Raw genomic sequence first — 22334 nt, 5'->3', positions numbered from 1 at the left:
TCACTACTACTATCATTTTATAAAGAAAAACTCTAGCTTAATTCAACAAAATGTACAAATAGTTTACTAGATTTTTTTTCGTAAATGTCATATCTTCAAAATATTAAAGAAAAGAAAAGATGATAGGCGTTGAAGTCCTATTGACTATTGGAGCACCTGTTTTGGACGTGAATGACGACGGAAAGAAAGGGTTTGTTGTACAAGAGTTTCAAGGAAAAGAAGTTTATTTTTATTCTCTAATGAACTCTTATAAGTATTTATCAAAAGTATTCTAGGAAATAAAATAAAATAAAAAACATAAATAAGATACATCCCAATCTTAATGGGATACGAAATCGTTTAGGTGAAAAATAGTCTCATTTTGATAAAAGTATTGCTTTTTAAGAGAGAGCCGAGAAAGGAACAGTAATCAGCCCTCCAGAATTAATTTCAAATGCTACTACATTAATGTCACCATTGCATTCATCTTCGAAAGAATTTCGTTTGGATACCTCGCACACCTCAATCGGAGTCCGGTAATTAATCCTATATACTACCTCCGTCCCCGAAAATTTGTCCCACTTTGACCCGGCACGGGTTTTAAGAAATGTAATGGAAAGTGAATTGAAAAAGTTAATAGATTGTGGGTCCTACTTTTATATATTAGTTTTATAATAAAATATGAGTATAAATGAGTTAGTGGAATATGCAGTCCATTAAAAAAAATGATAAAAGTGAAATGAGATAAATTTTGGGGAACGGAAAATAAAAATATGGGACAAATTTTTAAGGACGGAGGTAGTACTGTTCATTTATAGAATCTACTTATATTAGCGGTGACTTTTAGGTAGTCGTAATTCCTATATATTCATTTATGAATAGAATCTAGTACTTATTAGCGGTGAATTTTAGGGTATGGCAACCCTATAATGAGTTTAAAGAATCTACTTATATTAGCTGTGATTTTTAGGGTATGGCAACCCTATATCAATTAATTAACGAGAAAACATTTTTTAAACATACTACTTGTGTTGAAGTGTAGCCCATCAGAGATTTAGAATTCGCTTATTTAAGTTGAGTTTCCACATTGGTTGAAATAAAGTAAAGTTAGGATGGAGTCGACGATGATTATGTTGTGGGTGGTGGCGTTTGTGTCTGTGGTTTATTTGGTGATGATGAAGAAGGGGATTGGGAAGAGAAGGCTGCCACCGGGGTCGTTAGGAATCCCGTTAATCGGGCAAACCCTGGAGCTTCTTAAGGAGATGCGAGCTGACACAGCTGAGGAGTGGTTCCAACAAAGGGCCCGAAAATACGGACCGGTTTCGAAGATGAGCTTATTCGGAAAGCCGACAGTGTTACTAACGGGCCAAGCATACAACAAATTCATATTCACCAACGACGCGCAGACGTTCTCTAACAAGCAGCCACCGTCGGTGCGGCGCCTGCTCGGCGAGAGGAATTTGTTCGAGATGATCGGTGAAGATCACCGGCGGATGAGAGGAGCAATCCTTTCCTTCTTGAAGCCAGAAGCCCTCAAACAGTATGTGGGGACGATGGACAATGAGATCAGGTTGCACCTCGCCCAATATTGGCATCACGATCATGTTATCTCGGTATGTATGTATGCGTTTCCCTATTTATAACAATATTTATATCTAACATGTCAACTAAAAATCGGCCTCCAAATTGCAGGTGATGCCGCTGATGAAGACACTGACGTTCAATATGATTTGCACGCTTCTGTTTGGAATAGAGAGAGGAGAGAGAAGGGAAACCCTAGTGCATCTCTTCGAACAACTGATAGAGGGAACGCTTGTTTTACCGATAAATCTCCCCTTTACGAGCTTCAACAGAAGCATACGGGCGAAATCGAAAATTGGAGCCATGATAAGGACACTGATGCGCGAGAAGAGGGAGAAACTCGCCAGAGGAGAACCTGCACACGATCTCATCTCCCGCTTGCTCACCATGTGTGATGACTCCGGCTCCCCGCTCTTGTCTGACCAGGAAATCGAGGACAACTGCACCTTGGCGATGATCGCCGGCCATGAAACCACCTCCACGCTTCTCACATACATAGTCAAACTCATATCTGAACACCCCAATATTTATCAACGTCTCCTCAAAGGTACACTAATCGTATTTTTATTGGTTTCTTGAAATTAGCAAAGCATTAATTAAAATAAATTGCTTGTTGTTGCAGAGCACGAAGAGGTTGTGCGAGGGAAGAAGGGGGCAAGTGATCCTCTAACTTGGGAAGATATTGGTAAGATGAAGTATACATGGAGAATTGGGATGGAGGCGCTGAGGATGTATCCACCGATAATATTCGTGTTTAGGACAGTGCTTCGTGATATTGAGATAGGAGGATATGTTATTCCTAAAGGATGGCATGTGCTCTGGACAACATGCATGACGCAGTTGGATGGATCCATATACCCGGATCCGCACAAGTTCAACCCCTCCCGTTTCGAAGATCAAGCAGCGATGCCACCGTATACCTTTGTACCGTTTGGAGGAGGTGCGAGGCTTTGCCCAGGCAACGAATTTGCAAGAATGGAGACGTTGGCTATGATTCATTACTTGGTCACTCGCTTCACTTGGACGCTCTGTTTGGAAGAGAATACGGTCAGTAGAGAACCCATGATGGCTTTCAAACAAGGACTACCCATACACATTAACAACAGAGAACCTTATAAAACATGATGCAGTTTGTTACCTTTATTTACTAGCATAATTCACACTTTCTCGTTAAAGGGTGAAATAATAAATATACTAGCTAGTAATGAAGGTGAAATAATAAATATTACTTGTACGTGACTCAATTTCTCAAAATCAACTCGTATAATCATATTTGCAATTAAGTCACTCAATTGAAGAAGTATATATATGGTATTGGTGTCGACTGCAAATGCTAATCATACTAATTAAATTAAAGTTGAGAAAATTAATGGACAATTATATCATTTTTACATAATACTACTACTATCAAATATCATATGGACATGAATGGACGCTATTAACTTAACATACCTAAAGGCCATGTTTGGTTGAACGGATTCTGTCTGGAAAGTAATCTGATTCCTTAAATTTTAAATTTATGTGTTTGTTTCGGTTGTTAATCAAATTAGGAAAGTAATCAAAATCCCGGAACAAGGAAAGTTAGTACAACTTTCAAGGATTCTAAATCCTAACTTTTCTCAGGTATTCTTTTTCTCAGTTTTTGGATTCTTATATATTTAATTATTTAATAAGTTCAATCTTATAAACTATTATTATTATTATTATTATTATTAAAAAATAAATAAAAATTAAAAATAATTTAAAATTATGAATCTTACTCTACTTAATTTAATTATAATAAATAACTATAAATTACACTATAACTATAATAATAAAAATATAATTATTATTATAATATTTATTATTATTATTAATTACTAATATACTTATTTAAATTATGTATCATAATACTATTAATAATAAAATGTTATTACCATTTTATAAACTAATTAATTAACAAAGCTTAATGAAATTTTGAAATTATAAATTTTATTCAATTATAATATCAATAAATATTTCAAATTATAAGAATATGCTTATATATAATTATAATAATATAAACTAATAAATGAAGAAAATCTTAATTAAATTATTTAAATTATCATTATAATAATAAATAAAATAATAATATATTATAATTTTTTTAATTAATAATTTATTAAAGGGATCTTATTATAATATCAAAATTATTATTATTATTTAATCAAATATGAAATTTAAAATCTTGATATTTTCCAAACACAAGAAAGTTAAGTTTTTAAGAATCATATTCCAAGGATTTATTTTTTTAGGAATCATTTTCCTTGCCAACTTTACTTTCCCGGCAACCAAACATGGCCAAAGAATAATACGAGTCTTCTTATTAGGTACGGCATTCCTAGTATTAATTGTTTCTAATGAGTCCTATAGAATATACATATTGCTAGCTTGGTCAAAGTCAACATTTAACCCATTTAGAGTTAGAATTAGCATATTTAAATTGAGTTTCCACATTGACATCAATCAAAAAGACAGAGTAGAGACGTGGAGGACGATTATCTGGTAGGTGTTGGTGTTTGTGCCTCTGGTTATATTGATGATGAAGAAGAGAATTGGGCAGAGAAGGGTGTTAGCGAAAGGATTCAAGTTAAGGAATCAGCTGCTGACCATGGTATGCATATCTGCATTCTCTCTTCAGTCTTGGCGCTGGAAAAAATCATATGCCAACTATGTGAAAACCGGTGCACAGATTTGGGCAAGGAGCTAGGTATTTAGGTGATGGTTTTGGCATGAATATCTCTCATATTGGTGAAACATAGGAGTACTATCTAAATTCTATCTCATCTTCCTCTAATAAAAAATTTCTCCTCAGAAATCTTCTTCATATCCCTAACATTACCAAGAATATATCTGCTGAGTGTCTAACAGTTTACTAATGATAACAAGGTCCTTTTGTTTTGTTAAGGATCATGCTCCAGGGCATCCTTGATAACGACCTTTACCGTTTCCTAGTCAAGAAATACCGACCGTGTCTCCACATCAGCTTCAAATCAAGACAAGTGTTTGCCCACTGTACTCACTTCTTTCCTAACTCTGCTGTTGTTCCTAGTTTTCCAAGCAATGTCTCTGCCAATTTTGGTGTAGCCTTGTGGCATAAATGCTAGGGACATCCAACTCTTGACATTGTTAAGTCAACTTTGAACAGTTGTATCATTCCATTTACTGCAATGAATTCAAGTTCCCTTTGCAAATCATGTTGTATTTCTAAAGCACATAGACTTCCTTACTCCCTTTCTCTCAGTATGTATGCATTGCATTCATAGTGATCTTTTGGGTCTTCCCCCCTCCACATCAAGAAACGGTTATGTCTACTATGTCTACATATCAATACAACACATTTACTTGGGTTTATGTATTAAATTACAAGAGTGATGTGTGTGCTGTGTTTAAGCAACCACACGGCACTATAAATGTACGAAGGGAGGCATAAGAAAAAGGAAATTGTGTCGCTTTAATTTGAACGGAGGAAGTGCAACTTTATTGGTAGCGCTGCAAATTTTAATCACTCTATCTTTGTGTTTTTTTCATTATATAATGGTCCTATGCTTCTATGATAAATCTGCCATTTTAATCGCTCTATCATATATTATTTATTTTTGTTAAATGGTCTTCTTTATGAGAATCTGTAAATTTTATACTCTCTTCGTCCTATAGAAATAGGACATATTTCCTTTTTCGTCCGTCCCATATAAATTAAATAGTCCATATTCATTTATGGTAACCTTTTTCTCCTTACTTTTTACTTTATTATTAATGGGCCCCACTATCCACTACACATTTTCAACTACCTTTTCTTCTTCTATTTTACTTTATCAATTATGCATTAAAACCGTGCCGATACCAAATGGCCTATTTCTATGGGACGGAGGGAGTATATTCTATCGTTTTTTTAATTAAATGATCCTTCTATGTTAATTTGCAATTTATATTCATTCTATAGTTTTATTCTTTTTATTACAAAACTAATACTGCCTCTATCCCAATAAATATGAAACATTTTTGGATTTAGATACATGATTTTATGTAGTGTTACTTTATGAGTTAATGAAGAAAGAGTGAAGTAAGATGAAAAAATAGAGATAGTGTTGTTTCCATTTAGGAAACGTTTTATTGTTTATGGACAACCAAAAAAGGGAAACGTTTCATTTTTAATAGGACAAATGGATAAATAAAGTGAGATAAATATTCCATTAACTTTTCAATCCATTTTTTTTATATTTCTTAAAGTCCATGGCAAAAAGAAAGGAGACAATAAATGGTGGACAGAGGGAGCATGAATTTAGGAAATATAGTTATATTAGCGGTGATTTTTAGGGTATGGCAACCCTATATATCAGTTTAATGAATCTACTTATATTACCGATGATTTCTAGGGTATGGCAACCCTATATATCAGTTTAAAGAATACACTTATGTTAGTGGTGACTTATAGGGTATGGCAAACCCTAAAAATCAATTTATTTACGGCAAACCATAAATATCAATTTATTAACGAGAAAATATTTTTTAAACATACTTGTTTGAAGTGTTAGCTTATTTAAGTTGAGTTTGGAGATTGATACGAATCAGAAAAGAAAGTAAAGTTTGGATGGAGTCGACGATGATTATGTTGTGGGTGGTGGCGTTTGTGTGTGTGGTTTATTTGGTGATGATGAAGAAGAGGATTGGTGAGAGAAGGCTCCCACCGGGATCGTTAGGAATTCCGATAATCGGGCAAACCCTGGAGCTTCAGAAGGCGATGCGAGCTGATAAAAGTGATGAGTGGTTCCAAGAAAGGGCCCGAAAATATGGCCCGGTTTCGAAGATGAACATATTCGGAAAGCGGACAGTGTTTCTAACGGGCCAAGCTTACAACAAATTTATATTCAGCAGCAACGAGCAGACGCTCTCCAACAAGCAGCCGGAGTCAATGAGGCGGCTGCTCGGCGAGAAGAATTTGTTCGAGATGAGCAGCGAAGATCACCGGCGGTTGAGGGGAGCAATCCTCTCCTTCTTGAAGCCAGATGCCCTCAAACAGTATGTCGGAACGATGGACCATGAGATCAGATTGCATCTCACTCAGCATTGGCATCACGACCATGTTATATCGGTATTTGTCTACTCCCGGCCTCCATTTCTTATTAATTGATACTCCCTCCGTTCCAGTTTAAGAGTCACATCTTGCCATTTAAGTCCGTTCCAGTTTAAGAGTCACATTTAGAATCTACCATATTTGGACATAAAATTTAACCTTATTGTTGATGAAATTTACACTCAAATGCCATTACTTTAATAAAAATAAAAAATAAAATAAAATCCTAAACACATAAAAAGTCAAAAGGGTCCCACTTTTCATTACCTCACTTCAATCCCTACATACTCCAACAACATCTACATCACTTCATTTATTACACACTCCAGCAATTTCTTAAAATCCGTGCCATAACTAAATCTTATAGTACTTAAATTGGGACAGAGGGGAGTAATTTCCAAGTTTTGTGTGTTTGGGCAGGTAATGCCGCTGATGAAGATACTGACATTCAATATGATTTGCACGCTTCTGTTTGGAATGGAGAGAGGAGAGAGAAGACAAACCCTGGTGCATCTCTTCCAACTAGTTATGGACGGACTGTTGTCCGTGCCGACAAATATCCCCTTTACGCGCTTCAACAGAAGCATACGCGCGAGGTCGGAAGTTGGAGCCATCATAAGGGAACTGATACGCGAGAAGAGAGAGAAGCTTGGGAGAGGAGAAGCTGGGCACGATCTCATCACCAGCTTGCTGAGCATGTGCGATGACGTCGGCTCACCACTCTTATCTGACCAGGAAATCGAGGACAACTGCGTGGTGGCGATGATCGCCGGCCACGACACCACCTCCACGCTTCTCACATACTTAATCAAACTCATAGTTGAACACCCAAATGTTTATCAACTTCTCCTCAAAGGTAGTACACTTTTAATATTTTTGTATATGAACAAAATATGATGAATTGCATGTTGTTGTAGAGCACAAAGAGATTGCGCGAGGGAGTGATCCTCTGGCATGGGAAGATCTTGGTAAAATGAAGTACACATGGAGATTTGCGATAGAGACGTTGAGGATGTATCCGCCAGGACTGTTCGGGTTTAGGCAAGTTGTTCGAGATATTGAGATTGGGGGATACGTTATTCCTAAAGGGTGGCAGGTGTTCTGGGCGGGATGCATGACCCACTTGGATGGATCCATATACCCGGATCCGTACAAGTTCAACCCCTCGCGTTTCGAAGATCAAGCAGCGATGCCACCAAATACCTTCATACCGTTTGGAGGAGGTGCGAGGCTTTGCCCAGGCAACGAATTTGCAAGAATAGAGACATTGGCGTTGATTCATTACTTGGTCACTCGCTTTACTTGGAAGCTCTGTTTGGAAGATAATACGGTCAGCAGAGAACCCATGCCGGTTTTCAAACAAGGCCTACCCATACATATTCACATCACCGACCCTTTATAAAACATGATGCAATAATAATCTAAATGACGGTAATTGTCAACCCCTTTCCACTAGCATAATTCACACTTTCTCGTTAAATTAGATAATGAAATAAAAAATAATACTTGTACGTGAGTTTATCATTTATGTGGAGGGAATCTATATAAATATGAAAGGAGATTTGTCTAAAATTTTACTAATGCCACTTGCACTCTTTTACGTGGGAAACAGTAGTAGTATTTTATTTCTACCTGTTCTTTTGTTAAATTTTCGTATCATATTGTAAATCCTAGAGCCTAAGAGCATCCGCGACGGTGCTCTTAACTAAGAGCACCCACCTGCTGTGCCTGATGCACTTTTTATTAGCACTAAATAAACCTGCAAGTATACAGAGTATATATAGTATAGCTAAAGGTCAGTACCGAGATATCGAACACGAGGAAGACAAACACAAAGTTTCTATCCTTTACTAGAACTCAATTACTATCTGGAAAACAGAAGGTTTTTGAAAACTTTTGGAAACAGAAAACAATAAAAAGCAATTAACAACTAAATGCGAATAAAACACGGAGACAATCGATAGAGATAAGGGAATCCTAGGGATGTGCGTTCACAGTTATGGTTATACAAATTCCAAACTACAATACCCTAGCACAGTTATTACTTTGATAGGACGAGTCGCCTAACTTATGCTCATGCGATGCAAACGTTGATTACAAAATTAGGGTTGTAATCCTAACACGTAACTCCATAAAGCTCCTAAGACCCTTGAAAAGTCCTCACTCTCAATTAACAGTGCCGTTTTAAAGGAAGCTAACTGTAGCGTCTACTAAGTGAATCTAACTCGCTAGAACTCTCTCACAGTTATGAAGCAAGCTATAGTAAATAATACTCCCTCCGTCCCATTAGAAATGAAACGTTTTCCTTTTTGGTCTGTCCCATTAAAAATGAAACGTTTCCTAAAATAGAAACATCTCTATCTCTACTTTTTAATCTCTCTTACTTTACTCTCTCTTCATTAACTCACAAAACAACACTACATAAAAACCCGTGCCGATTCCCAAATGTTGCATATTTAATGGGACGGAGGGAGTACAAGATTGTGTCACTCAATCATGTAGCATCAGAACTACTTAGGTAAGAAACAAAGTAAAAACAAAACGAATATTAAATAGAAAAATGAATTGTATAACAAAAGTCGTTACTAACACATCCCTAGAATCCTATGAGTTTAGTTACACATAATGAAATAAGCTAAACACATAGATTGAAGGGAAAACAATTTGAATATAAAACTAAAGCAAATAAAACCCGTAGGTTGAATCCTTGTCGTTCTTGATGTTCTTGAAATCCTTCTCCAATTCCTTGCACAAGTGAAGTACTCTAGCTTTTGATCTCTGTGAATTATTTTGCATGTAGAAGCTCCCTAATTTGATGAAGCTTGAGGTTTTATTTATAGGGGAAAGCCAATCCTTGTTATAGAAGGAAAGGAAAAGATCTTCAAAATATGGTAAATCTTGGAGCAAATCTAGAGCATCTCGGATTCGCCACCTTTCTCCGGCGGGCCGCCGCACCTTAGCCGACGGTCGCCGCATTGGAGTCCAGAGAGTCTGTTTCTCCGGCGGCGGACCACCGCATGATTCAGGCGGTCACCGGGCGAGACTTCTCTTCCAAGTGTAATTTTCCGAGGCGGACCGCTGCACTGCTCTGCCCGCCAGGCGCCAGCGGTCACCGTACAACTTCAAGGCGGTCGCCAGTCGCCGTCGACTCCAGATTTCCAGACTTTGCGTTTTGGCTCTCTTTTTCGGCTCAATTATGTACATTCCTCACAAAACACGTCAAAATACCAAAATAGACAAAATATGTAAATAATGGACGTGTAGAGTGACTTTGACATAAAAAACGGACCAAATAATGGCCTTAAAACAATGCAAAATCCGAGCGTATCAACTCCTCCAAACTTACATTTTTGTTTGTCCTTGAACAAAACAATAAAGATACAAGAATAGACGCACGGAATGCACAAGGACTAGATGTCATAATTGCCTCAAAAGATGGAAGAACAATTTAAACATGTATTAACGCAATCAAATCAAGCAAGGCTTATTAGTGCACTTTCATTACTAACTCGTGGAACACCTTGAATTCAAGCCCTCACATGTGGCAAACTTCCAAAGATGGGAAGTGTTCTCTCACTCTCAAAGTGTATAGAGGTAATGTGTATATATAGCACTCAAATCATGCATCATGCAAAGTTTACCATAGGCTTGCTCAAAGTCTAATCCCTCCTCTACTAGATGTGATTAAGCATCAAAAGTCCGAAAGGTCTTTATCTTTGGTTGTAATGTAGGCTCTTTGGTAGGTGAGGAATATTTGGCTAAAAAGTGACTAAAAATAAAATATCCCAAGTAGAGTTAAAGTGACTCCACTTTTCTATAACCCAAGACACTTCTAACACTTTATTTTCTCCTTCAACTCACTTTCCAATCCTTTGATTATTTTTTTTTCTTTTTCACAACCTTTCACATTTTTTCTTTCTTTCTTTTTTTTTCTTTCTTTTTTATAAGCATCATTTCTAAGATTAAGCACATATTTGGAATTTTTCTATTTCACAACTTGTACTTTTCTTTACATTAAGCACACCACTTTTATTCTTTCTCCTTATCTCTCCAATTCCTTTACAAAATAAGATAGCAAAAACTAACTAACCCAAGGCATTGTCCCCATTATTTTGGCTTCCAAAGAATAGGCTTAAAGGCTTAAAATTGGCTCCAAAGGGAAAATTTTTGAAAATTTGAGAGGGTCAAAATTTTTGGATATAAGTAGGCTAAGAAAAGATGGCCTAACATCCTCCTTAATCAACTTAAACACTATGTAAACTTAGGCAAGACTAAGAGCAAGTTCTAGAAACATGTACATGAATGCAAATAAATCACACAAGAATGAAATAATAGGCTCAAATCCTCACAAGGTATAAGTATGATTCAAGGCGAACAAGCAATTCATTATGCACCTTTTCACCAAACCATCAAATCAAAACGTTAAGCCACACTTAAACATAGATGGAATGTCAACTCGGTCTAAAGTGTGTCCCTAAGCATGCGTGTTTCTAAGTTCTTCATGTTAAGTTCACGACATGGATTCAAGAAAACATTTTCTTAGAACACAAAATTCTCCTACGGGGTTTTAAACAAAAACTAAAAGCAAAAAGAAAACCCTAAAATAAAAACCTAAAATCACGGTCCACCACTTCATCCCCCCAAACTTATTTACAACTGAGTGTAAAATAAGTTTGTAGAGTCGGTAGGGACGTGAACGTACCTTGAAAAATTTCGCTTCGAGGCTTGACGGGGCAAAAATTCGAAAATTTTGAAAAATAAAAAATCACGGTCGCCGCGCCTCAACAGATTGTTCTAGCGAGCAGGTGGCGGACCGCCGCAGCGCATGCGGCGGTTTCCACGGAGAGGTCAGAACCTGCGAAAAATATTTCAAAGCACAAAATTAAACCAAAATAAAAAATAATTAAAATTAAAACAGAAATTGTCAAAAACATGGTTGAGTTGCCTCCCAACAAGCGCTCTTTAAAGTCATTAGCTTGACGTTACCCCCTTTTACTCCTTGGGTGGTTCCTCTAGATCAACCTCCTCCTCCACTATCTTGTCTGAACTGTAATATTTCTTCACACGGTGGCCATTGGCTTGAAACAACTGTCCATCCGGAGCTAGCAATTCCACTGTTCCACTATCATAAATCTTCTTGATCATGTAAGGACCGGTCCATTTAGACTTCAATTTGCCGGGGAATAGAGAGAGTCTTGAGTTGTGCAACAAAACTATATCCCCCAGCGTGAGCTCTCTTGGGCTGATCATCCGGTCATGGTAAGCCTTCATTCGTTCCTTGTAAGTGGATGAACTGTCATAAGCTTCCATCCGAAACTCGTCCATCTCATTAAGAAAAAGACGCATTTCCTCACCGGCCTTGTGGAAGTCCTGGTTCAACTTCTTGATTGCCCAATATGACCTGTACTCCATCTCAAGAGGCAAATGACATGACTTTCCAAACACAAGTTGATAAGGAGACATACCTATGGGGCCCTTGTAGGCGGTACGATACGCCCACAATGCATCATCCAACCGAAGTGCCCAATCTTTTCGGTTCACACTCACCGTCTTTTAAAGAACCGATTTGATCTCCATGTTCTCTCAGTTTGCCCATTCGCTTGAGGATGGTAGGGCGAAGTGACTCTATGCTTGACTCCATATTTGTCCAACACGCTATCCAACCATCTATTGTTGAAGTGAGATCCTCCATCACTAATAAGAGCGCGGGGTGTACCAAACCTGCAAAAGATGTTTTTTCTAACAAAAGCAGTGACAACTTTAGAATCGTTAATTCTGGTTGGAATTGCTTCCACCCATCTAGAAACATACTCTACTGCAAGTAAGATGTATTGATACTCTCCTGATTTTGGGAATGGTCCCATAAAATCTATCCCCCATACGTCAAACAACTCTACCTCAATGATGGTGTTCATAGGCATCTCATTCTTCTTAGAAATTCCTCCAGTCCGTTGGCATTCATTGCATTGGAGAACAAAACTAGCAGAGTCGCGAAAAATGGTAGGCCAATAGAAACCACCCTGCAAAATTTTTATCGCGGTTCTTTGCACACCAAAATGCCCTCCAGTTGGGGACGAATGACACTTCTCAACTATAGCCGCCCAATCCTCTTGAGGTACACACCTCCTAAGTATAGTATCTGCACACCTTTTGAACAAGTAGGACTCATCCCAAAAATAAGATCGTACATCTCTATAAAATTTCTTTTTCTGATAAGGAGTAAGATCCGGAGGATGTACCTTAGCCGCTAAATAATTAACAATATCAGCGTACCATAGGAAAGTGGCCTAAGTGAAGAACAAGTGCTCATTGTGGAAGTCCTCGTTGATTTCTTGCGACAAATATTCTCCTTCCACCGAGTGTTCCAACCGTAACAAGTGGTCCGCTACCACATTCTCACACCCTTTTCTGTCCCTTATTTCCACATCAAACTCTTGGAGTAGCAAGATCCATCAGATAAGTCTGGGTTTCACATCCTTCTTTGCAAACAAGTGCCTAATAGCTGCATGGTCAGTATAAACAATAGTTTTAGTTCCAACAAGGTAGGCTCTAAATTTATCAAAAGAATATACGATAGCAAGCATCTCCCTTTCAGTAGTCGTATAATTAGCTTGAGCAGAATCTAAAGTTCTACTAGCATAATAAATGACTCTGAAAATCTTGTCCCTCTTTTGCCCCAAAGCTGAGCCAACTGCAATATCACTAGCGTCGCACATAATTTCGAATGGTTGACTCCAATCGGGTGTGATGAGGACAGGAGCGCTCACTAGAGCTTTCTTTAAGGTCTCAAAAGCCTGCAAGCAATCAGAAGTAAAATTAAATTTCACATCCTTCTCAAGCAATTTACAAAGAGGTTTAGAGATTTTTGAAAAATCCTTGATGAATCTCCGGTAGAAGCCTGCGTGTCCTAGAAAATTTCTTACTCCCTTTTCATTGGATGGAGGTGGAATTTCTCAATGGCTGCAATCTTTGCCCTGTCGACTTCTATCCTTGCAGAAGACACTTTATGCCCTAGAACTATACCTTCTTTCACCATAAAGTGACATTTTTCCCAATTGAGAACAATGTTAGTTTCTACGCATCTCTGCAAAACCTTAGCCAGATTGTCAAGACAATGATCATAAGATTTACCAAACACAGAAAAATCATCCATAAGAACCTCCATCACTTTTTCAATCAAGTCATGAAATATAGCCATCATACATCTCTGAAAAGTAGCAGGAGCATTACATAAGCCAAATGACATCTTCCTTTAAGCATAAATACCATAAGCACATGTGAAAGCAGACTTATGTTGGTCTTCGGGAGCAATTGCAATTTGATTATACCCAGAATAACCATCAAGAAAACAGTAGTAATCATATCCCCATAGTCTATCAAGCATCTGATCAATGAAAGGCAAAGGGAAATGATCTTTCCTAGTGGCCGCATTTAACATCCTATAATCAATGCATACTCTCCAAACTCTAGCTACTTTAGTGGCCATCATCTCTCCATCCTGGCCGGGCACTACAGTCATCCCCCCTTTCTTAGCTACTACTTGCGTAGGACTTACCCATTTACTATTAGATATTGCATAGATAATTCCGACATCTAGTAACTTTATCACCTCTTTTCTCACTACGTCTTGCATGATAAGATTAAGTCTACGTTGGTTTTGCACACAAGGTTTATGCCCTTCCTCAAGTAAAATTCTATGCATACACGTGGTTGGGCTAATCCCTTTCAAATCACTAATAGACCATCCTATGGCAGACCTATGCTTGTTCAAAACACACAAGAGCTTCTCACACTCTTTTTCACTCAAAGCATCGGACACAACAACCGGATAGGTGTTATCTGGTCCTAAGAATGCGTACCTGAGATGTTCGGAGAGAGGTTTTAGCTCTACCTTCGGCGGTCCCCGTGGCTTCCCCACTGCTTTCTTCCATTCCGCCTCTTCTTCGGGAGTGCGTAATGGCAAGAATGCGTTCCCTTTTTGAGGGATTCTTTCCGGTAGCACTTCCAATTCTGGAATTATGGCACACACATTAGCATCACAAAAAGATAAATCAACACTAGGTGTGAAAGAATTTACTAGAAATGATTCAAGAGGATCCTGGGTTTGATGATAAGTGACTTCCATTTCTCCCACACAATCGGTGACGACTTGGACGACACTACATTCTTGGTAGCCTTCTGCCCCCTCCTTTCCATGGAATTTCAGGGCGTCGTAGATGTTGAATGTAATGCTTTCATCGTGTAGCTTCAATGTAAGCTCTCCTTTCTGTACATCTATCACGGCTCCCCCAATAGCTAAAAATGGTCTTCCAAAAATTAAGGACACCTTCTTGTCCTCCTGCATGTCTAACACAACAAAATCAGCTGGGAAAATAAATTCACCAACCCTTACCAAAACATCTTCCACTATCCCCATTGGTGTTGTTGTGCTCCGATCTGCCATTTGCAACGTGATTGACGTGGGGCGGATGTTATCAACATCTAGCTTCCTGTAAAAAGATAAAGGGATCAAATTAATACAAGATCCTAGATCACATAATGCCTTACTGATGCACTTTTTATTAGCACTAAATAAACATGCAAGTATACAGAGTATATATAGTATAGCTAAAGGTTAGTACCGGATATCGAACACGGGGAAGACGAACACAAAGTGTCTATCCTCTACTAAGACTCAAATACTATCTGGAAAAACGATTGGGTTTTGAAAACTTTTGAAAAACTAAAAACAATAGAAAGCACAGATCAACTAAAAGCAGATAAATCAAGAGGAAGACAATAGAGATAAAGGAATCCCAGGGATGTGTGTTCACAGTTATGGTTATACAAAATTCCAACTACAATACCCTAGCACAATTTATACTTTGAAAGGACGAGTCACCTAGCTATGCTCATGCGATACAAATGTTGATTACAAGATTTAGGGAAGAAACAAAGTAAAAACAAAATGGATATTAAATAGAAAAAGGAATTTGTATAACCAAAGTCGTTACTAAAACATCCCTAGAATCCTATGAGTTTAGTTACACATAATTGAATAAGCTAAAAACATAGATTGAAGGGAGGACAATTTGAACATAAAACTAAAGCAAATAAAACCCGTAGGTTGAATCCTTGTCGTTCTTGATGTTCTTGAAATCATTCTCCAACTCCTTGCACCAATGAAGTACTCTAGGTCTTGATCTCTTTGAAGTATTTTGCAAGAAGAAGTTTTCTCTCTTTTTGATAGAAGCTTGAGGCCTTATTTATAGGGAAAAAGCCATGCCTTGTTGTAGAAGGAAAAAAATCTCCAAAATATGGTAAAACTGGGCGCAAATCTAGGGCATCTCGGGGTTCGCCGCCTTTCTCCGGCGGGCCTGCCGCACCTTGGCCGGCGGTCGCCGCGTTAGAGTCCACAGAGAGTCTGTTCCCTCGGCGGCGGACCGCCGCACATCTCCCGGCAGTCGCCGGACGAGGACTTCTCTTCCAAGCACATTTCTTTTCGGCTCATTTATGCACATTTCTCACAAACCACGTCAAAATACCAAAATAGACAAAATATGCAAATAATGGAGGTGTAGAGTGACTTTGACATAAAAAACGGACCAAATAATGGCCTTAAAACAGTGTAAAATCCGAGCGTATCACTTACCTTTCACATCATTCCCTAAAACACAAGATAAAGTAAAACTTCCTGGGTCCTTGTGTTTAGTGGGTAATTCCTTTTGGATGATAGCGCTGCAGCTCTCTGTCAAGCCTACTATCTCATACTTTCCCCACTTTCTTTTCTTGGCCACCACATCCTTCAGAAATTTAGCATAATTGTCCATTTGTTGCAAAACTTCCACCAATGGAATGTTGATGTGGACCTTGCTCATTGCTTCCAAAAATTTGGCAAACTGGGCGTCAAGCTTCTTGCTTTTTAATCGTTGGGGATATGGGATGGTGACACTACTGTGTGGCAGTACATCTGACTGCTGCCTCTTAGCCGGCGGACATCCGCGATGGGGTGTGGCGGCCGCCGGAAATTCATCAGTGTCTGTTGCAGACCCTATCTCAGCCTGTTGGGGGGTAGACGGCGGGTCGCCGTGTTGTGGCGTGGCGGTCCGCCGCACGTCTTCGGCAGACGTGTTGCTGGGCGACTTCTCTGCCTCCCTTCTTCCTCAGCCTACGTCTCCTGCCACCGGAGGTTGATATGTAGTTCCGCTACGCAACTGCACAACATGACATTTTCCCTTCGGATTTACCTCTGGAAGACTAGGAAGCGTACCTGGAGTGTGCTTGCTTCCTATGGTTGTGGCTAGGATCCCAAGGTTAAATTCCAATATCCCGACTTGAGTGACGAGGTTTTCCAACCCTCTTTCCAAGGTGCTTGTATTCCTTTCCAAATTTTCCAGCCTCCGGTTTGTCACCTTTCTATGTTCGAGGACTTCAATGATGCAGATTTCTAACAGATCCTCCCAACTGGAGCGGGGTTGATCCTCCATACCTGCACATATCTCGGAATAGTTATCGGAAGAGTAATCTTGTGCATCGTAGGAGTAATCAGAGCAGCTTGGGTCATAGTATGATCCCCCATGGTCGGGGCTATAGCACTCCTCGTAATATCCTCCTTGCTGCTCATCCTAGTAACCGTATGGATTCTCCATGCCTGCAGGAAAATCTATTAAAAGAAAATAAAAATAAAAATAAAAATAAAAATAAAAAGAAAGCGATTAAAATCCAAAGTAGTAAAATTGTCCGTTTGAAGATATCACTCCAAAGTGAATTGTCCTCCCCCGGCAACGGCGCCAAAAACTTGATGCACTTTTTATTAGCACTAAATAAACCTGCAAGTATACAGAGTACATAGAGTATAGCTAAAGGTCAGTACCGGGATATCGAACACGGGAAAGGCAAACACAAAGTGTCTATCCTCTACTAGAACTCAATTACTATCTGGAAAAACAGAAGGTTTTTGAAAACTTTTGGAAACAGATAACAATAAAAAGCAATTAACAATTAAATGCGAATAAAACACGGAGACAATCGATAGAGATAAGGGAATCCCAGGGATGTGCGTTCACAGTTATGGTTATACAAAGTCCAAACTACAATACCCTAGCACAATTATTACTTTGATAGGACGAGTCACCTAGCTTATGCTCATGCGATGCAAACGTTGATTACAAAATTAGGGTTGTAATCCTAACACGTAACTCCATAAAGCTCCTAAGACCCTTGAAAAGTCCTCACTCTAAATTAACAGTGCCGTTTTACAGGAAGCTAACTGTAGCGTCTACTAAGTGAATCTAACTCCCTAGAACTCTCTCACAGTTATGAAGCAAGCTATATTAAATAATACAAGATTGTGTCACTCAATCATGCAGCATCAAAACTACTTTGGGAAGAAACAAAGTAAAAACGAAACGGATATTAAATAGAAAAAGGAATTGTATAACCAAAGTCGTTACTAACACATCCCTAGAATCCTATGAGTTTAGTTACACATAATGAAATAAGCTAAACACATAGATTGAAGGGAAAACAATTTGAACATAAAACTAAAGCAAATAAAACCCGTAGGTTGAATCCTTGTCGTTCTTGATGTTCTTGAAATCCTTCTCCAATTCCTTGCACAAGTGAAGTACTCTAGCTTTTGATCTCTGTGAATTATTTTGCAAGTAGAAGCTCCCTAATTTGATGAAGCTTGAGGTCTTATTTATAGGGGAAAGCCAATCCTTGTTGTAGAAGGAAAAGATCTTCAAAATATGGTAAATCTTGGAGCAATTCTAGGGCATCTCGGATTCGCCGCCTTTCTCCGGCGGGCCGCCGCACCTTGGCCGGCGATCGCTGCGTTGAAGTCCAGAGAGTCTGTTTCTTCGGCGGCGGACCGCCGCATGACTCCCGGCGGTCGCCGGGAGACTTCTCTTCCAAGTGTAATGTTCCGAGGCGGACCGCTGCACTGCTCTGCCCGCCAGGCGCCGACGGTCGCCGTACAACTTCTCGGCGGTCGCCGTCTTACTCCAGATTTCTAAACTTTTCGTCTTGGCTCCCTTTTTCGGCTCAATTATACACATTTCTCACAAAACACATCAAAATACCAAAATAGACAAAATATACAAATAATGGACGTGTAGAGTGACTTTGACATAAAAAATGGACCAAATAATGGCCTTGAAACAGTGCAAAATTCGAGCGTATCTGTGCCGTTGATGCGGTGAGTACCTTGTTCGCCGCTGTGCTCTTGCCGACATCATGGCCCTGCTCGATAGCAAGAGTGCCGCCGTGCCGAAGAGCACGCCTACGTGCCGAAAATAATCCGAAAAAAGAAAAAAAAAATTTCAGATTTCCAAAAATATAGCCTTTTTTTAACGTTTGTTGACTTTTTTTTAAAAAATTTTATCCCTACATCATCTATAAATACCCACATTCATCATCCATTCGATGACATTAAAAATACATGGGTCTTGCCGATGTAATTCTTAGAATAAAAATTCTAAGAACATCCAATGGAATCATCTTAACCCAATCTCATTATGTTGAAAATATATTGAAGAAATTCAATGCCTATGATGGCGCGCCAGTTATGACTCCAATTGAACTCGATCTTCAATTGAGCAAAAACAAAGGCGAATCCGTTGCACAAGAAGAATATGCACGAGTCATTGGGTGCATTATGTACCTGACTAATTGCACTCGTCCAGACATTGCTTGTGCCGTGAACAAGTTGAGTCGTTACACGAGTAATCCAAGCAAACAACATTGGAGAGCTCTTGTAAGGGTTTTGGGATATCTAAAACATACTCAAAATCATGGGCTATACTTTTCGACATAGCTTTAGATAAAAATTCGAAGAATCGAATGGCTAAAGAACTTCCTTTAAGATATTCCGGGGTTTGGGCAAGCCGGCCCCGGTGTTATTCCCTGATGAATTTTCTAAGGGGAAACAAAGGCTTTATCGGTAAGTCTCGACACATTGCGCCATTTCCGTGAGACATTTGATCAAAAGGTAGATTCAATTCATTTAAGTCATAGATAACTGCAATCCGTAACCAAAAGGGGTTTAAACCGTGATCAAATGAAAAAGTTTTAGGGGGAATGAGTTTGAAACCCCAAAACTATAGAATTGTCTAGTGGAAACTTACCTGATGATTGGAGATCCCAAAAACTTGGTTCAAGGGGAAAACTAAGTATGGGGTGATGGGGTTAGGACCCCCTTAGAGGGAAAGACTTGTACAAAAAAAAAAAAATCGGACACGGATTTTTTGGCCGTTATCGATTAATAATTCACTTTAAAGGGAATAATTGTATGCTAGGCAAAATAATTATGCTCTAAGAAAGTAAATCCTAAAACATGAATTCTACGGTTTAGGGTTCCATTTGATTCTCCAAAGTCGTCGTTTTCCCCTTCTCCAGGTGATCTTGATACTAGACCCGGATCTTGTCGGTTCTCGACGTATCTCGATTCGGGGGGGGGGGTGATCTTATCAAAATACAAAATTTCGAATAAAAAAGACGAAGAAACCCTTCCCCCTTTTGGAAAGGGGAATGGTTTCCAGGTATGGGGGGCAAAAAATATGAGAAAAATAATGTAAATTTTATCATTTTCCCCTTTTATTTATATTAATTTCCCTTTTGGGCCCAGAAGGGGATCTAGGGAAAGGGTTTTTGGATATGGGCCCCCAATTGGTTTTTTACTAAAAAATTAAACCCCACAATTTAATACCCCCTATTGGAATATTGGCGGCCCTCGATAATTTGAACCCCCCCCCTCAATCCGATTACAAGTAACCCGGGTTTCCCCTTTGTTTATTATTTATTTCCCCTTAAGATATAAATGTCCAAAATTTAAATTTAAATTTTGTATGGACTTAATTAATTAATATCTATTAATTCAGAGTGGACTTAGCAAGAAACATTTTTATTTATTATTTATAGAGTAATAAAACTCCATGGCCGAGTTTTCGAAAAATAAAACCTTGTTTCGAGCTCATCTTGAGGACATTATCAACATGTAAAATGAGACTCACCTGTGCCTTACTGCCGTTCAACATGCATAATGGCAAATCTATACTTGCTAGATATTAATCACCACTCTTGATATATCGGGATTATTGGAGTTACGAAAAACTCGCACCATTTGATGATGGAGTAAAGTGTTCTGCATGATAATAAGAAAATGCTCCAATGCTGGCAGCATGTAGATTAAATAGAATTTTATCAAGACCTAGTGATGCACTTTTATTATTGTTGCTTACTAAATAAACACCATGTATCTGAGTATATATAGTATAGCTAAAGGTTAGTACAGGGATATTAAACAACGCGGGGAAGGCGAACACAAAAGTGTCTATGTCCTCTACTAACACTCAAATACTATCTGGAAAAACGATTGGGTTTTGAAAAATTTTACTGAAAAACTAAAAACAATAGAAAACTACCCACTTTGAGATCAACTAGCAGATAAATCAAGCTGGGAAGACAATAGAGATAAGGAATCGGATGTGTCCACCCAGTTATGGTTATACAAAAATTAGCTACAATACCCTATGTGATTTTTGAAAGGATGAGTCACCTAGCTTATGCTCATGCGATACAAATGCGTGGAGATTACAAGGTCAGAGATTTATCGTCCTAACATGTGGCACTCAAAAAGATCCTGGGCCACTAAAAGTCCTCACACTCTCAATTACTTGATTACCGTTTTAAGGGAAGCTAAGCGTAGTGTCTACTAGAAGTGAATCTAACTTCAGCTAGAACTGCATGCGATTATGAAGCAAATTTCATCAAATCATACGATTGTGTCCCACTCAATGATGCAGCATCAAAGCTACTTAAGGGAAGAAACAAAGTAAAAACAAAACGGATGTTAAATAGAAAAAAGGAATTGTATAACCAAATCGTTACTAACATCCCTAGAATCCTATGAGTTTAGTTACATAATGAAATAAGCTAAACACACTTAGATTGAAGGGAAAACAATTTGAACATAAAAATAAGCAAATAAAACCATTAGGTTGGAATCCTTGTCGTTCTTGATGTTCTTGAAATCTACTTCTCCAGCTCCTTGCACAAAGTGGTATAACTTGATCTGTGAATTATTTTGCAAGTAGAAGCTCCTAATTTGATGAAGCTTGAGAGGTTTGTATTTATAGAGGGAAAGCGATCCCTTGTTGTAGAAGGAAAAGATCTTCAAATATGGTAAATCTTGGAACAAATCTAGAGCATCTCAGGATTCGCCACCTTTCCTCTGCATTTTCCTTGTATGTGATCATTAGCGTTAGAGTCCCAAAATTGTTCCTGCGGACAGCAGCATAAATGTCAGCAGTCGCCGGACAGGGCTCTCTTCCAAAGCACATTTTAGGCGGACCGCTGCATTGATCTGCCCATCGGGTATGGCAGTCGCCACCCTTTTATCCACATGGCCTGATCACTTGATCGCCGTCTGACTCAATTCTAAACTTGGCGTTTTGGCTCCCTTTTGGCTCATTTATGCACATTTCTCACAAACCACGTCAAAAATACCAAAATAGACAAATATGCAAATAATGGGCAGTGTGGGTAACAGACACCACATGGACCAAATAATGGCCTTAAAGCATTGTAAAATCCAGAGCGTATCTTTACCTTTCACATCATTCCTAAAACACAAGATAAAGTAAAACTTCCTGGGTCCTTGTGTTTAGTGGGTAATTCCTTTTGGATGATAATGGCTGCATTC

General features: G+C 38.6%; 2 protein-coding genes across 2 annotated transcripts; both read left to right on the top strand.

Annotated features, from left to right (window-relative positions):
- The first annotated feature begins 1087 nt into the window (after positions 1 to 1087).
- On the top strand, positions 1088 to 2852 carry LOC125196810 (cytochrome P450 716B1-like). The gene is made up of 3 exons (XM_048095441.1): positions 1088 to 1592; positions 1672 to 2107; positions 2183 to 2852. The coding sequence occupies exons 1-3, from the start codon at positions 1092 to 1094 to the stop codon at positions 2683 to 2685; spliced, it is 1440 nt and encodes a 479-aa protein (XP_047951398.1). The 5' UTR covers positions 1088 to 1091; the 3' UTR covers positions 2686 to 2852.
- A 3317-nt stretch (positions 2853 to 6169) lies between these two features.
- On the top strand, positions 6170 to 8224 carry LOC125197353 (cytochrome P450 716B1-like). Its single transcript, XM_048096088.1, has 3 exons — positions 6170 to 6670; positions 7073 to 7508; positions 7570 to 8224. The coding sequence occupies exons 1-3, from the start codon at positions 6170 to 6172 to the stop codon at positions 8052 to 8054; spliced, it is 1422 nt and encodes a 473-aa protein (XP_047952045.1). The 3' UTR covers positions 8055 to 8224.
- The last annotated feature ends 14110 nt before the right edge of the window (positions 8225 to 22334 follow it).

The sequence above is a fragment of the Salvia hispanica genome, chromosome 6 (genome assembly GCF_023119035.1).
Source record: "Salvia hispanica cultivar TCC Black 2014 chromosome 6, UniMelb_Shisp_WGS_1.0, whole genome shotgun sequence".
Classification (NCBI taxonomy): Eukaryota; Viridiplantae; Streptophyta; class Magnoliopsida; order Lamiales; family Lamiaceae; genus Salvia; species Salvia hispanica.
Note: the sequence above shows the minus strand (reverse complement) of the source record. Positions and strands in the feature narration are given on the sequence as shown.

Coding starts and splice junctions, on each gene's coding strand:
- LOC125196810 (XM_048095441.1), top strand. CDS start 1,092: ATGGAGTCGACGATGATTATGTTGTGGGTGGTGGCGTTTGTGTCTGTG. Junction 1,593..1,671: donor ATCACGATCATGTTATCTCG/GTATGTATGTAT, acceptor TCCAAATTGCAG/GTGATGCCGCTGATGAAGAC. Junction 2,108..2,182: donor TTATCAACGTCTCCTCAAAG/GTACACTAATCG, acceptor TTGTTGTTGCAG/AGCACGAAGAGGTTGTGCGA.
- LOC125197353 (XM_048096088.1), top strand. CDS start 6,170: ATGGAGTCGACGATGATTATGTTGTGGGTGGTGGCGTTTGTGTGTGTG. Junction 6,671..7,072: donor ATCACGACCATGTTATATCG/GTATTTGTCTAC, acceptor GTGTTTGGGCAG/GTAATGCCGCTGATGAAGAT. Junction 7,509..7,569: donor TTATCAACTTCTCCTCAAAG/GTAGTACACTTT, acceptor ATGTTGTTGTAG/AGCACAAAGAGATTGCGCGA.